General features: G+C 45.7%; 1 protein-coding gene across 7 annotated transcripts in view; it reads right to left on the bottom strand.

Annotated features, from left to right (window-relative positions):
* The window catches only part of LOC125454098 (disintegrin and metalloproteinase domain-containing protein 23-like), a 153,464-nt gene extending 144,922 nt beyond the window's left edge, over positions 1–8,542 (bottom strand). For all 7 annotated transcript variants that reach the window (XR_009445923.1, XM_048534444.2, XM_048534439.2 and 4 more), the window contains exons 1-2: positions 8,276–8,542; positions 7,490–7,680 (exon numbers count right to left, since the gene is read on the bottom strand). Coding sequence is in view for 6 of the 7 variants with exons in the window: in XM_048534444.2 (XP_048390401.2) it covers positions 7,490–7,680; positions 8,276–8,348 (264 nt within the window). In the remaining variant the exon portion in view is untranslated. The remainder of the gene's footprint in view (positions 1–7,489; positions 7,681–8,275) is intronic.
* Between the last annotated feature and the right edge of the window lie 5,122 nt (positions 8,543–13,664).

The raw sequence follows: 13,664 nt of genomic DNA, 5'->3' as shown, positions 1-13,664 counted from the left end.
TCTTCTGTACTGTATGATTCTATGAAAACTCACGACCGTCTGAGAGATGGAAAAGTTTCTTGCCTGATGTAAAAACCTTCTGCTGCCGCTCTGTTGCTTCTGGTGACCCGTACCTACTGCGGTCCTCTGAAAATAACACAAAAATTCTCTACTTTCAGCTCTGTAATATCACATGGCCCTGTCACTGCCTGAGCTCCTCTGCTACTGAGGTCCTCCTGGGGCCTCTTACCTCTAGCCCTGAATATTCCAATACAGTCCTGACTTGTCGCCTTCATTCTGTCCTCTAAATTTGAGGTCATCCCGAAGCCCTGCTGCCTCCTCACGTTCACCCATCACTACTGTATACAGGCCTACGCTGGCTGCTGGTTACGCAGAGCATAACTTTGCAAAGGCTCACCTTTGTTTCTAAAAAAATCTGTCACCTCACACATCTATTTCTGAAATGTCTCCTCCAGCCCCAGCATCATTTGAAAAATCTGAGCTCACTTAATTCCAGCCTCTAGTGCATCCTCGATATTAATGGTGCTGCTGCTGGTCATTGTGACCCAGCCTTAACGATAGAACATCCTCCGGAAGACCTGAAGGGGCTCCTTAGATCTACTTCTCTGGCTAGGCTTTCAGCCTTTTGCCTTAAGGAGACAGACACATGGCTCAGGGTCATTGATCACTTTTTGCAATGCTTCTGAGCAGCCCATTGAAGTAGTTTCTTACTTTAAACAGGTGCTATACAAATACAAGCTGTTGTTACACTGCACCCTGGCCAATAGTTACCCCTTGATCAGCATCACAGAAACAGGTCATCTGGTAATTTATTGCTTTGCCGCTGGGTGGGATCTTCCTGCATAGAAACTGCACATTGCACTTCCAACAACATGGCAGCGACTGGACTGTGGAACTACTTCATTGGCAATGATGTACTTTGGACTTTCCTGGCATCCTCAAACAGCAATATGTTAAAGCAAGCGCAGATGCATGGCACAAGTATAATGTGGATAAATGTGAGGTTATTCACTTTGGTGACAAAACACCAAGGCAGATTATAATCTGAATGGCAGTAGGAACCTAACACGAGCAGAGAGGGGGAAAACGCAGAAGGGATGTTCCCAATGACCAGGGAGATCAGAACCAAGGATCAGAGTCCAAGAACTTGGGGTAGGCCATTTAGGACTCAGACAAGGAGAAATTTCTTCACCCAGAGAGTAGTGAGCCTGTGGAATGCTCTGTCACAGAATGTGGTTGAGGCCAAAGCATCAAATAGTTTCAAGGCATTAGTTATAGTTTGTAGAAGGGATCAAAGGGAGGGGGAAGGAGGAACAAGGTACTGAGTTGGGTGATCACGAATGGCAAAGCAGGCTCAAAGGGCTGAATGGCCTACTCCAACTCATTTTCCATTTTTCTATGTTTTTCCATCTTTAAGTACAATCTAGCATTCTATGACCAGATATCAACTCTGTTGTAAATCTATACACTATTCCTGGCACAAATATTCATCCCAAGCGCAAGGAACGTTCCTCCTCATCCTCGGCTTTCACTCCCACTTGTAAATCGCTAGGTCACACCGCAATAAACATGCAGAATAGCTGCCTAGAAACTGTTCCCAAGCACAGTCATCAGTGAGTCAGCTCAGACAGTAGTCATGAGAAATCTGTTCAGCTACATCAACCAAGTCTGACCCTAGCATCACCCGAATGTCACTTTTTCCAACAGCACAAAGCAAGGAGAGGACTACTACCTACCTCCCTAACCCAAGGCAGGGAAGTGGGAGTTGGGAAGAACTGCAGCAAACCTCTCAGCCCTTCCCTTGATCACGAGATTGTTCAACATGGATGCAGCTCATCTGCTGGCTCACTGTCATCCAATGATACAGTGAGGCAATGTTAGCTCCAGTAATTGTACCAAACCTCTTCACTCACTGGCATCTCAACACTCCTTTCTGGGCGTCGCACGTTAGGAGGTACATCAGAGACTTGAAGTGGGAGCAGAGGAGATTTACCAGAATAGTTACAGAAACGAGTAAAAAAAGGAGGTTGAAGGGAGACACAATGGAGTCAAGCAAGAGGTGGCACAGCGGTTACCAGGGACCCAGGTTTGACCCCACCTGCAGGGGCACTATGTAGAGTTTGCACATTCTCCGCCCTATCTGTGGGCTTGCTCTGGTTTCCTCCCACAATCCAAATCTCTGCAGGTTAGGTAGACTAGCTGTGCTAAATTGCCCATAGTGTCTGGGGATAGATGGATTAGCCAAGGGTGGGAGGGTTGGAGGAATGCTCTTTGGAGGTGCAGTGTGAACTCGAAGGGCCGAATGGTCTACTTCCACACTGAAGGGATCCTCAAAAAAAAAATTAGGCCAGGACTCAATAAGGTAGACAAAGCAAAACTGATGGAAACAGAGATTTTAGGACATGGAATGATGCAAGAAGAGCTTCTTTGAGGCAGTAAGTGGTAAAGCCTTGGAATTTGAGGTTGCCAATAATGGTGGAAGCAAAGACGGCAAAGGATTTCAGAAACGAAAGTGGAGCCACACAGTTGAGGCAAAGGATCTTTCAGCTCAGCTGGGAAATAGTGAGGGGTAGTTGGGAATGGGGCAAGCTGGGTTGATTTACAGCATGGGCTCACTGGGCTGAATGGCACCACTCTGCAGTCCAATGGCTCTATGAGTAGGACAGCACTAGGGAGGAGGGACATCAGCTATTTGGAAACAGTGGATCACCCAGGGCCTCTCTCATCCGGGCTGGGAAATCTAAAGGAAGATTTGGAGGAGGTTTTCAAAATTAGGAGTGGTTTCAATACACTGCTTTGAACTGTAGGCGCAGTGTTGAAAAGTAGATGGCACGGATTTAAGGCATTTGACTGAAGATCAAGAAAGTAAAAAGACAGAAATTGTGCGTTAAAGTGAACTGTGCATTCCTGACTGGAACAACAATCTCATTGGATAGTGGAAGCAGCTTTGATAGTGACTTTCAAAACGCTGCTGGAATTGTCTTAAGCAAAAAGGAGAAATTTACAGGACAAAGGAAAACAGTAGCGGACATCTTCAAAGAGATGGCACAGTTACAATGGGCTGACTGGCCTCATTCTGGGCTGCAAGATACTAATCTATCAAAAAAAACAAAGTTAAGTAATTGAAAAGCTGTTGATCCTTTAATCAGGATTTGGGTTTGATGGATGGAGAGTTCTACAGAAGTGACCTGAGCCGGAGATGGTTTGATCCTTTGAAATCTCATATGATCGGAAAAAAGGGTCATCAGATGGACTCCTGACATTACAGAATCGTGCACAGTCGAAGCAACTCAGGCATTATGGAGGTTAAATTCCAACTCGGAATCTTTGATTTCCTATCATGTCAAAAGGGGCAGCAAAGTGGATTTCAGGGTTATCAGACCATCTCATTGAATGGTGGAGCAGGCTCGCTGGGCTGAATGGCCTCCTTCTGCTCCTACATCTTACGGCTGAAGCCACATCTTTCTGATCAACGCTGGGAAAGCCATTCCTTCATGAGACAAAGCCTGGGACTTCCCAATCAACATTACCAATGAAAGCTCAAGTGGAGAAAAATCAGACCGACAAGTCAGCCCATGCATTTGTAAGTGACGGCACAAAATGGGGAAGTGTTTTCTACACGTTGGGAATACCCAAGATCTGACTGTTTTAGTCAGTGGGGAAAAACAAGAGAAAACGGGACTTGGCTCAAAGCTTTGGGTCTGGATCTATATGGGAGTAAACAGGAACCAATACAGCCCGTTGGAATTGGATCCAATAGACAGAAAAGCAAGTACAATTTAATACTTCATACAACAGGGATGAAAAGGAAGCCATGTGGTCAGCAATGGGATCGAGCCGATTGTGCATAAGAATACAAATATTGCATGTAAGTAACTGCCTATAATATAAATAACTCACATGAACACTTCTAAATAACATTCACCAAATTATGAAAATTATAATTGGGCAATGTGGTGTGCTAACACACTAACTGCAACATTGCAGTAAACTATTGATGTAATTGCTACAAATATCACTATAGGCATACTGCGCCATGAACATAGCGGATAGTCACAATTCTTGCAGCAAGAGGTAAAAGACAATAGGGTTTTAGGATCTAGAGGAGGCTCCTCAGTCACCACTTAAGTGGATCATAGCAAACCTGCATCTCCATTTCACCTATGTTCCTTTGATTCCATCATTTTTAAACAGTGGTACCCCAGCAAAAATTTATTCTCAACATGAAAAATTCCATTCAATATTCAGATTCACTTTAGTACAAAACACAAAGCCTCTGACTTGCAATGTCCTTCTCAATAGCCTCATGAATAGGATTTGTCCAGCACTGGCAACAGTCAGCAGAAATGGTAAAATAAACACACAAGGGACTGCACTAGACTGAACAGGGTGAGACTGTTCCCATTAGTAAGAAGCTTAGTAAGCATCTGGGGTGGCACACTGGCACAGTGTTTAGCACCACAGCCTCACAGTGCCACGGACCCAGGTCAATCCCACTCTCAGGCAACCATCAGCGTTGAGTTTTCACATTCTCCCTGTGGCTTTCCTCCCACAGTCCAAGAATAGCGTGCAGGCTATGTGAGTCAGCCAAGGGAAATGCTGGGATAAGGTAGACGATGGTGGGATGCTGTTCAGAGGGGTGTTATGGGTTAAATGGCCTGCTTCCAATCTGTCAGGATTCTATGATCTGAAGGACAGAGATTTAAGACAACTGAATAAAGAAAAAGACAGATGATATTTTCTTTTTGCTCTGTAATCCATTGCTACCTGGTCTGCACTCCGAAAGGGTGATGGAAGTTGATTCCACGGTGAATGTGAAAAGGGAACTGAATATATACTTGAAGCAGTAAATAAGGCTATGGAGGAAGCACAGGAATGAGATTACTGGATAAATCTCCTGGAGCCAACACAGACACTGTGGGCTGAATGTCCTCCTTTTGTGCCGCAAGGCTCCATGACAGGCCCAAATCTAGACAGTGGTCCAGCACTGTACAAAGGGAAAGCTACAGTGCTGAAGGTGTCAACTTTCAAACTTGACATGAAAAGGTGGTCCCTTCTGCCTCTGAGGTGGAAGATCCCAAAGCTTTAAATCAAAGAATTGGGGTTGTTAGCCCAGTGCCCTGACTAATATTTATCCCTCAGCCCACATCATTACAAACAGATGATCGAACCATCATCTGCGTACTGCTGTTTGTGCGAGCTTCCCAGAACTGGGTTCTCCATAACACCACGGCCAACACTTCAGAAGTGTTTCGTGGATGGTAAATTGCTGCATGATGTCCTGCGATCAAGAAAGGCACTTTATAAGTTCAAACCCATCTTGCAATCACAACCATCCCCTCGCCAGAACGTCATACACAGCCATTTTGCAGGAGGGTCATTGGATGGTAATATACAGCAGAAAATGTAGTTAATTTTCTTCCTCCAGATGCCACTGACACCAAATTCAGCTACAGCATTTTAGCTGTGTGGCCTTTCTGACTTACTCCAACTAAGTACTTGGGTCAGTCTTGGTCCTTATTACACCAGAGCCAGGTTAGCTCCCCAAATCCTGTTCAGCCCATTGCTTGCTGGCAATAATCTGACTCCCGTTCTGACAAACTCCATATTTTACAAGTTCCCATCCACGTACTTAAATCCCACTAGTTCACCACCTCTCTATCTCTGCAAGCCCGACAACTGTGGTTGAGCTTCTGGATATCTAATGTTGGCATTATGTATCCTGATTCCCTTCACTTCACCAGCAGCCGCCAGCTGTTAAAGTCCTGCATAATGGAACTCAATCCCAAACTGCACCACTTTCTCCCCTCTCCCTTTATAAAGAGATACAGCACAAAAACAGGCCCTTTGTTCCAACTAGTCCACACTGACGTGTTCCTAAATTAAGCTAGTCCCGTCTGCTTGCTCCTGGCCCATATTTCTCCAAACCTTTCCTATTCACGTACTTGTCCAAACGTCTTTTAAACTTTGTACCAGCCTCCGCCACTTCCTATGGCAGTTCATTCCACACATTAACCACTGTCTGGTGTAAAACAAAAAAGTGCCCCCCCATGCCCTTTTTATATCTTTCTCCTCTCAATTTAAAACTATGCCACCTAGTTCTGAACTTCACAAACTCCTGGGGAAAATACCCTTGTCATTCACTTTACCTATGCTCCTCATGATTTTATAAACCACAATAAAGTCACTCCTCAGCCTCCGACGCTCCAGAAAAATAAAGGGATCACCCATCCAACCAGGTGCCTCCATGACTCAGTGCCGTACACATGTGACATTTTACCACTGTACCTCTGTTCCTTCCTGGGATGCGGGCATCATCATTAAGACCAGCATTTGTTGTCCATCTCTACTTGCCCTTGAATCAAGTGGTTTGCTCAAGTCTTTGCTGAGGGAAGTTGGCAGTCAATCACTTTGCTGTGGGCCTGCAGTCACATGCACTCCATATATGGCATGGGCAGCAGATTACCTTCCCTACAGGATGGGTTTTACAATCATCAGTTATAGAGTTATAGCGCATGGAAACAGACCCTTCGGTCCAACCAGTCCACGTCGAACACAATTCGAAACTAAACTAGTCCAACCTGCCTACTCCTGGCCCATATCCATCCAAACCTTTCCTATTTGTGTACTTTGTAGTTATTAAGACTGGCTTTCATTGAATCACAATCATACAGTAGAGGCCCTTCAGTGTGCACCAACAAAAGTCTACACTAGCCCCATTTTCTAGTACCAGGCCCATAGGCTTAATGTTATTTCATTTCAAGTGTTTATCCAAGTACTTTTTAAAGGTTCCCTGAGATTAAGTGAGATTTCCTGCCACGACTACCCTCCCAGGCTGTACATTCCAAACCAACACCACTCTGTTTGAAAGAGAACTCCTCAAATCCCCTCTAAACCTCCTATCCTAGAATCATAGAGTTATACAGCACGGCTTTCACCTTAAAAAGGAATTCCTTCGTAATTGACTTTGGGGGCAAACTCCTTGAATTTGCTTTCCGATTTCAGAGTTTTTAATTAATTAAATTGATCAAAAAAAACTGGGATTTTAAATTCCACCAGCATTGCCATGGCGAGATCCCGTCGCCCCCTGGATGTCTAGATTAGAGTCCAGCGATGTTACACCTACAGCGCCTCAGGCGCGATATAACATGCAAGGGATCAGTGCACCTAAGCAAGAGTTCGGTAAGTCGGTGTTACAATGCCGGAGCAAACAAAAAACATGTGCTGTTTTCACAAAGGGAGGCATTGCATTTCTGGTGAAGGGCTAAAGAGTCAGAGTGTAATGCCAGAAGTTAGAACAGAACAGCAAGACATAAACGCTGCACATGCCGTGGGGTGGGGAGGGTTCTTGAGCCCAAGTACAACTGCACTGATGGGAATCCTGCTCTGGAAGCACTTTTGCTCCAGTTGGTTGCTGGGAGCCCTACCGCGCCCAGCGAGGGTCTGGGTAAATCCGGGACACTCTCTCTCTCTCTCATGCTCTCCTTACCTGATGGTGTTTCTGCTGGTTCCTGGCTTTGGTATCCAGGATGTGGTAAGTGCTCTCGTTGTCGTCGTGAACGTAATAGATCAAGCGTAAAGGCCACGTTATCTCTTGCTGGCTCGGGCTGCTGCTCTGGTTCAACGCCGCATCAGCATCGGCTGCTAATGGCTCTCCGTCAGCACCGCTCAACTGCAGACCTGCTCGCAACAACCAGGAGAGATGAAAGAAGAACGGGGGGGGGGGGTGAAGAGAAAGCAAAAAAAAGGCGTTTTCAATTCGCATGGTCACGCAATTGCAGAGAGAGAGAAATGCTGAATAAACACTTGCTTCTGTTATGCGATAAATCAGTTGCAGCGAGAGAACCGGGGATTGGGAATAAAAAAAACAAGCCCTCATGTTTACGGTGCAATTTCAGAGCGTGTTGCTAAGGGGACCCATTCCCCTTGTTTTTTTTTAAAAGCAATGACTGCAATGATTTGTCTCAAATGATTCTATTTGAACCGTCATCGCCCCCCATTCCCCTCCAACCTCAAGTAGCCCAAAATGCTGCAAACAGAAAAAGCTGCACTTGACGGTGAATTACATTTGAAACACTTCTCCCCGCACGTTCTGCGTCTGAGCCCCAGTCTTGTCTATCTGCAATGCTCTCGCTCTGACCGAGTACAACACTCAGCCATAGCATTGCACACACACAGCTCCAACATTAGTCATTCCGCGTTGCATTCCCTGTCGCTATTCCAACGGAAAAACGCATTCGCACAAGATTTCTCCTTCCATCCCTTCCTTACATACCCGCTGCACCAAAAGGCTGGAAACTGGAGCACAGGATCAGGGACAAAACACAGCAGCACCCGGGGAGATTCATGATTCATATTTGTCTCTTTTCTGGCTCTGGCTGGTTAATTCCTTCCTCTGCCGTCTGCTTCCTTCTTTCCCTACTCGAGGAGGTATCGATGCGTGGAATCGGATGCCATCTCTCTCCCTAATTCCCTCCTTTCTTCTCTCTCTCTGTCTCAGGCATGCCTGGCTGCGGACATCTTCACTGGTACTGCTAAGGCAGGTGCCGCACCTGCGCACTCCGGATCCCTCCCCGTTCCCACCAGCTTAGTCAGTCAAGCCTGGCCTCCACCGATGCACCAGCACATGCTGTGCTGTCATTTTTATGCTGAATTGTCACCGAGCGGATCAAGCTAATTCGCTTATTTATAACTGATTGCAGAAAATATTATCAGGCAGTATGCATTATTGAGACTTTAATTATGCTACCCTCTTTTGGAGGGGTGCATACTTTCGGCATGCATTGGAAAAGCAAGAACGTGTAATAATTACAGCGCGCTGGTTGGCAATCGAGTGTTTTTGAATTGCAGTCAAAGTGGATTTTTCAGTCAATTCCCAAATAAGCTGCAGCACCCCTTGTCTGTCATAAATATCCCCATGTCTCCCTCCCAATTTCAGAATGGTACCCAATTTGTCATGGAATAATATCGGAGATAATGGGAACTGCAGATGCTGGAGATTCCAAGATAATAAAATGTGAGGCTGGATGAACACAGCAGGCCAAGCAGCATCTCAGGAGCACAAAAGCTGACGTTTCGGGCCTAGACCCTTCATCAGAGAGGGGGATGGGGGGAGGGAACTGGAATAAATAGGGAGAGAGGGGGAGGCGGACCGAAGATGGAGAGCAAAGAAGATAGGTGGAGAGGGTGTAGGTGGGGAGGTAGGGAGGGGATAGGTCAGTCCAGGGAAGACGGACAGGTCAAGGAGGTGGGATGAGGTTAGTAGGTAGCTGGGGGTGCGGCTGGGGGTGGGAGGAAGGGATGGGTGAGAGGAAGAACCGGTTAGGGAGGCAGAGACAGGTTGGACTGGTTTTGGGATGCAGTGGGTGGGGGGGAAGAGCTGGGCTGGTTGTGTGGTGCAGTGGGGGGAGGGGATGAACTGGGCTGGTTTAGGGATGCAGTGGGGGAAGGGGAGATTTTGAAACTGGTGAAGTCCACAAGTCAATGTGGACTTCACCAGTTTCAAAATCTCCCCTTCCCCCACTGCATCCCTAAACCAGCCCAGTTCATCCCCTCCCCCCACTGCACCACACAACCAGCCCAGCTCTTCCCCCCCACCCATTGCATCCCAAAACCAGTCCAACCTGTCTCTGCCTCCCTAACCGGTTCTTCCTCTCACCCATCCCTTCCTCCCACCCCCAGCCGCACCCCCAGCTACCTACTAACCTCATCCCACCTCCTTGACCTGTCCGTCTTCCCTGGACTGACCTATCCCCTCCCTACCTCCCCACCTACACCCTCTCCACCTATCTTCTTTGCTCTCCATCTTCGGTCCGCCTCCCCCTCTCTCCCTATTTATTCCAGTTCCCTCCCCCCATCCCCCTCTCTGATGAAGGGTCTAGGCCCGAAACGTCAGCTTTTGTGCTCCTGAGATGCTGCTTGGCCTGCTGTGTTCATCCAGCCTCACATTTTATTATCTTGTCATGGAATAATACTGGTTTGAACATGCCCTCATCAGATGGACATGGACAGGATTTCAGCAAATATTGCCCATCCCTTAATGAAGGGCTGGTGGGCCTTCTTGAATTGCTGTATTGGTGAAGAGGTTTTGACAGTGTGACAAATAGGGAGCTGAGGGATTTGTGACCCATTAACCATGAGGGAGTGGCCAGTACGTGTCCAAGGCAGGGTGGTGTGTGACTCTAAACTAAATGTGATCCCATACAACTCCTGCTTGTAATCTTGGTAGTGGCTGGTTTGGCTGTTCGTGTAAGAGAGACGTGAAGAGCAACAGCAATGCATCCTGTAGACAGTGCACCCTGTAGCCACTGTTCACCAGATCATAGAATCCATCCAGAGTGGAAGCAGGCCATTCAGTCCGTCGACTCCACTCCAACCTTCCATAGTTCATCCCACCCTCCCTTACTCTATCTCTGTAACCCTGTATTTCCCAGGCCGATACACCCAATCTGCACACCTCTTGACCGTGGGAGGAAACCGGAGCACCCAGAGGAAACCCATGCAGACAAGGGGAGAACATGCAAACTCCACACTGCCAGTTGCAAAGATGGAATGGAACCTGGGTCCCTGGCTCTGTGAGGCAGCAGTGCTAACCACTGAGCCACCATGCTGTCCCAAGTGTATAGCTAGTACATGTCACAACTAGTAATAATCAAGGGGACTGTTTTGTTCAACATAATCTTATGCAGCTGTATCTATCTAGTCAAATGGAGATTACTCAATCACACAAATGATTTGTGTCTTGTAAAGGCTTTTGTTAGGCAGGAGGCAAGCCACACACATGGTATATCTAGCCTCTGACCTACTCTAATAGCCAGAACATTGATGTGGCTGGTCCAGTTCAGTTTCTGATCACTGTCCCCACGATGTTGATTGTGAAGGATTCAGCAATGATGCTATCATCCAATGCCACAGGGAACTGGTTATGCTGTCTCTCTCCTGTTGGAAATGCACATTGCCTTGATGTTTGCAAATGTTACTTAATACATCAGGTCAAGTTTTCTTGATTGATTGCAATAGAGATAGTTCAGTCCTGTTTTCATCTGGTCAAATGCCACGCTGTATTGACTAAATGTGGCAACAACAACAATATGCTTTTGTATAACTTCTTTATCGTGCTAAAATCTCCTAAGTCACTTCAGAGGAACATTATAAAGCAAAATTGACATACAGACATATAAGGCAATAGGAGTGCGGATGGTCAAAAAGAAATGGTGAAGGTCTAAGGTTTTAAAGGAAAACAGAGAGGTGCAGTGATTTAGAGTTTGGAATTCCAAAGGTCGGGCCACGCTACTAGAGTCATTCATGGTAGAGAATCTAAAATTGAGAACACTCAAGAAGGTAGAATTAGAGGTGCACACCGATTTTGGAGGTGGGAGGAGATTGCAAAGATTGGTTGGGAGCAGGGCCATAGGGGGACTTCAAAACAATGCTGAGAATTTAAACAAGGTATTGTTTGACTGTGTCAGCAACAGAGAGATGGTGGCCATGTGACACATCAAGTGAAGAAGGAAAGGGACAGCAGAGTTTTGATGACCTCCTGTTAATAGAGTGTAGAACGTGACAGGTCAGTCAACAGGGCAATTAAGGGAACTACGCCTGCAAGTCTGAGCTTTCTATCACTCTCATTTTTCAACCAATCCTTCAACAGATTCAACAACAATTGATTCACTTAAATGTCCCAAGTATTTAGCCCAATTTAAAACACTTTGGGGGTTTTACCTCAGCTGAATATTACGTGCCATAGTTTTAAGCGTACTCCTGCGGTTCCCCAGAAACTTTGTAAGTTCAACGGTCTTCAATACTTGCCTCTCCCAACTAAGTGTGAGATGCAAATTTTGGAAATGTGCATTGCTTTTCTGAAAGCAGTTTATTCACAGGGTTAGAATTGAAATTGATCTCCCAGCACCGATGGATGAGTACACAGCCAAGTCCATCAAAGAAGCCAACCTCTCATTCATTGACTCGATTTACACTACTTGTTGCCACAGACTGGCAGCCAATATAATCAAAGATCCCTCTTAACCTGGTTGTAATCTTTTCCAACCTCTTCCGTCAGGCAGAAGATACAAAAGCTAAAGACATGTGCCAACATATTCCAAAAAACTTCTCACCCGCTGTTATTAGACTTTTGAATGGACCTCTTTAATTTGAAATTGAAGTTCGATCTTGCTTTTTGTGCTCCTTCTTTGCAGCCGCAACTTTGTGTTCCCCGCTCTGTTCTAATCACCCTATGATCTTTGTATGGTACAATCTGCCTGCACTACACGCAAAACAAAACTTTTCACTGTACCTAGGAACACGTGACAATAATAAATCAAATCAAATCAAATCAGACCAAACTACTTCTAAATGTAACGTCATTCCCCTAACTAATATTCATGGCTGCCGTTCTATCGTACAGTTCTTTACTCCATGTCCATGGCATGCACTCTCATCCTGAAGCCAAAAAAAGCCTGAGGTTCAGGTCAAAATCCACAGACTAGAGCACATCGTCCAAGCCAATATACCTAGTGCGGTGCTGACAGAGTGTTACACAGCCAAAGATACCACTCTTCAGTTGCAACATTAAGCTGACTGGCCATCTCAGGTGGAATCCCGTGTGAGATCTAAAATAGAGTTGGGGGGGCAGTGGGGAAGGGTTTTTTTTGTTCTCACCAGCCACTGTCAGCCAACCCTCACCTCAACCAACACAACTCCAAAGCCATTGCTTGCCAGTTTTTGTGCTGAGTTATCACTGAATGATTCAAGCTAATTTGCTTATTTATAATTGATTGTTTAAAGTAATATCAGGTAGTGTGAATTATTAAGATTTAACTTGCACTGAGCCCATTGGAGAGTTTTTTATTCATGGTCGGGATAACAAAAACAAGGTCGTGCTTTTATATCACACCTTGCATGACCTGAGAGTGATCCAAAGTGCTTTAAACCATCAGATTCCTTCTGAATTAGTATCTAAAGTGGAGAAGAGGAATAGCCATTCAGAGCCTCAAACCTATTCTGCAATTGAATGAGGTTGTAGCTGACCACTCACTTCAATGCCCCTTTCCCGCACCATCTCCTTATCCCTAGATGTTGCTAGTCTCCAGAAACTTATCACTTTCTGTCTTCAACAGGCTCATTAATCGAACATCTGCAGCCCTCTGGAGCAGAGAATTCCAAAGATTCACTGAAAAAAAAAGGAAGTGGTTAGAGAGGAGACAAGTTGCCGCACAGAGCCTGTCCTCACTGGGAAGTGGAGTAAGAGGTCCATCTCAGCTGGTACACACCTCAAGAAGATATGTGAAAACAAAAGTGTTTCAGATTTTGCCTGACAAGATTGCGCCCATTCATGTAATATCAAGGGGCTAGGGTGTTAATGAGTATTCATGACATGCTCATGAGTGCAAAAGAGGTCAGGAAAGTTGACCTACTTCCAAGTTCTGGGAACGTCTTTCAAATCTGAAGTTCCCCGTCATCGGGTAACTAAATGTTTACTTCCTGCCCAATTAAGTTCTGATTTCCTGCCTATCTAAAAGCTCTGCGTGGACCAAGAAGATTCCACTCAATGTTTCTGATTTATATAACTATACGGTGTGCTTACGTTTGCCATGCAGAATCCCTGAAACCTATTTTAGAATTCTGTCACTGGACTTGGGAATCATTGGATTTATTGTCCATTGCTG

Source organism: Stegostoma tigrinum, chromosome 7, assembly GCF_030684315.1.
Source record: "Stegostoma tigrinum isolate sSteTig4 chromosome 7, sSteTig4.hap1, whole genome shotgun sequence".
NCBI classification, from domain to species: Eukaryota; Metazoa; Chordata; class Chondrichthyes; order Orectolobiformes; family Stegostomatidae; genus Stegostoma; species Stegostoma tigrinum.
This window is presented reverse-complemented; position numbering and strand designations above follow the sequence as displayed.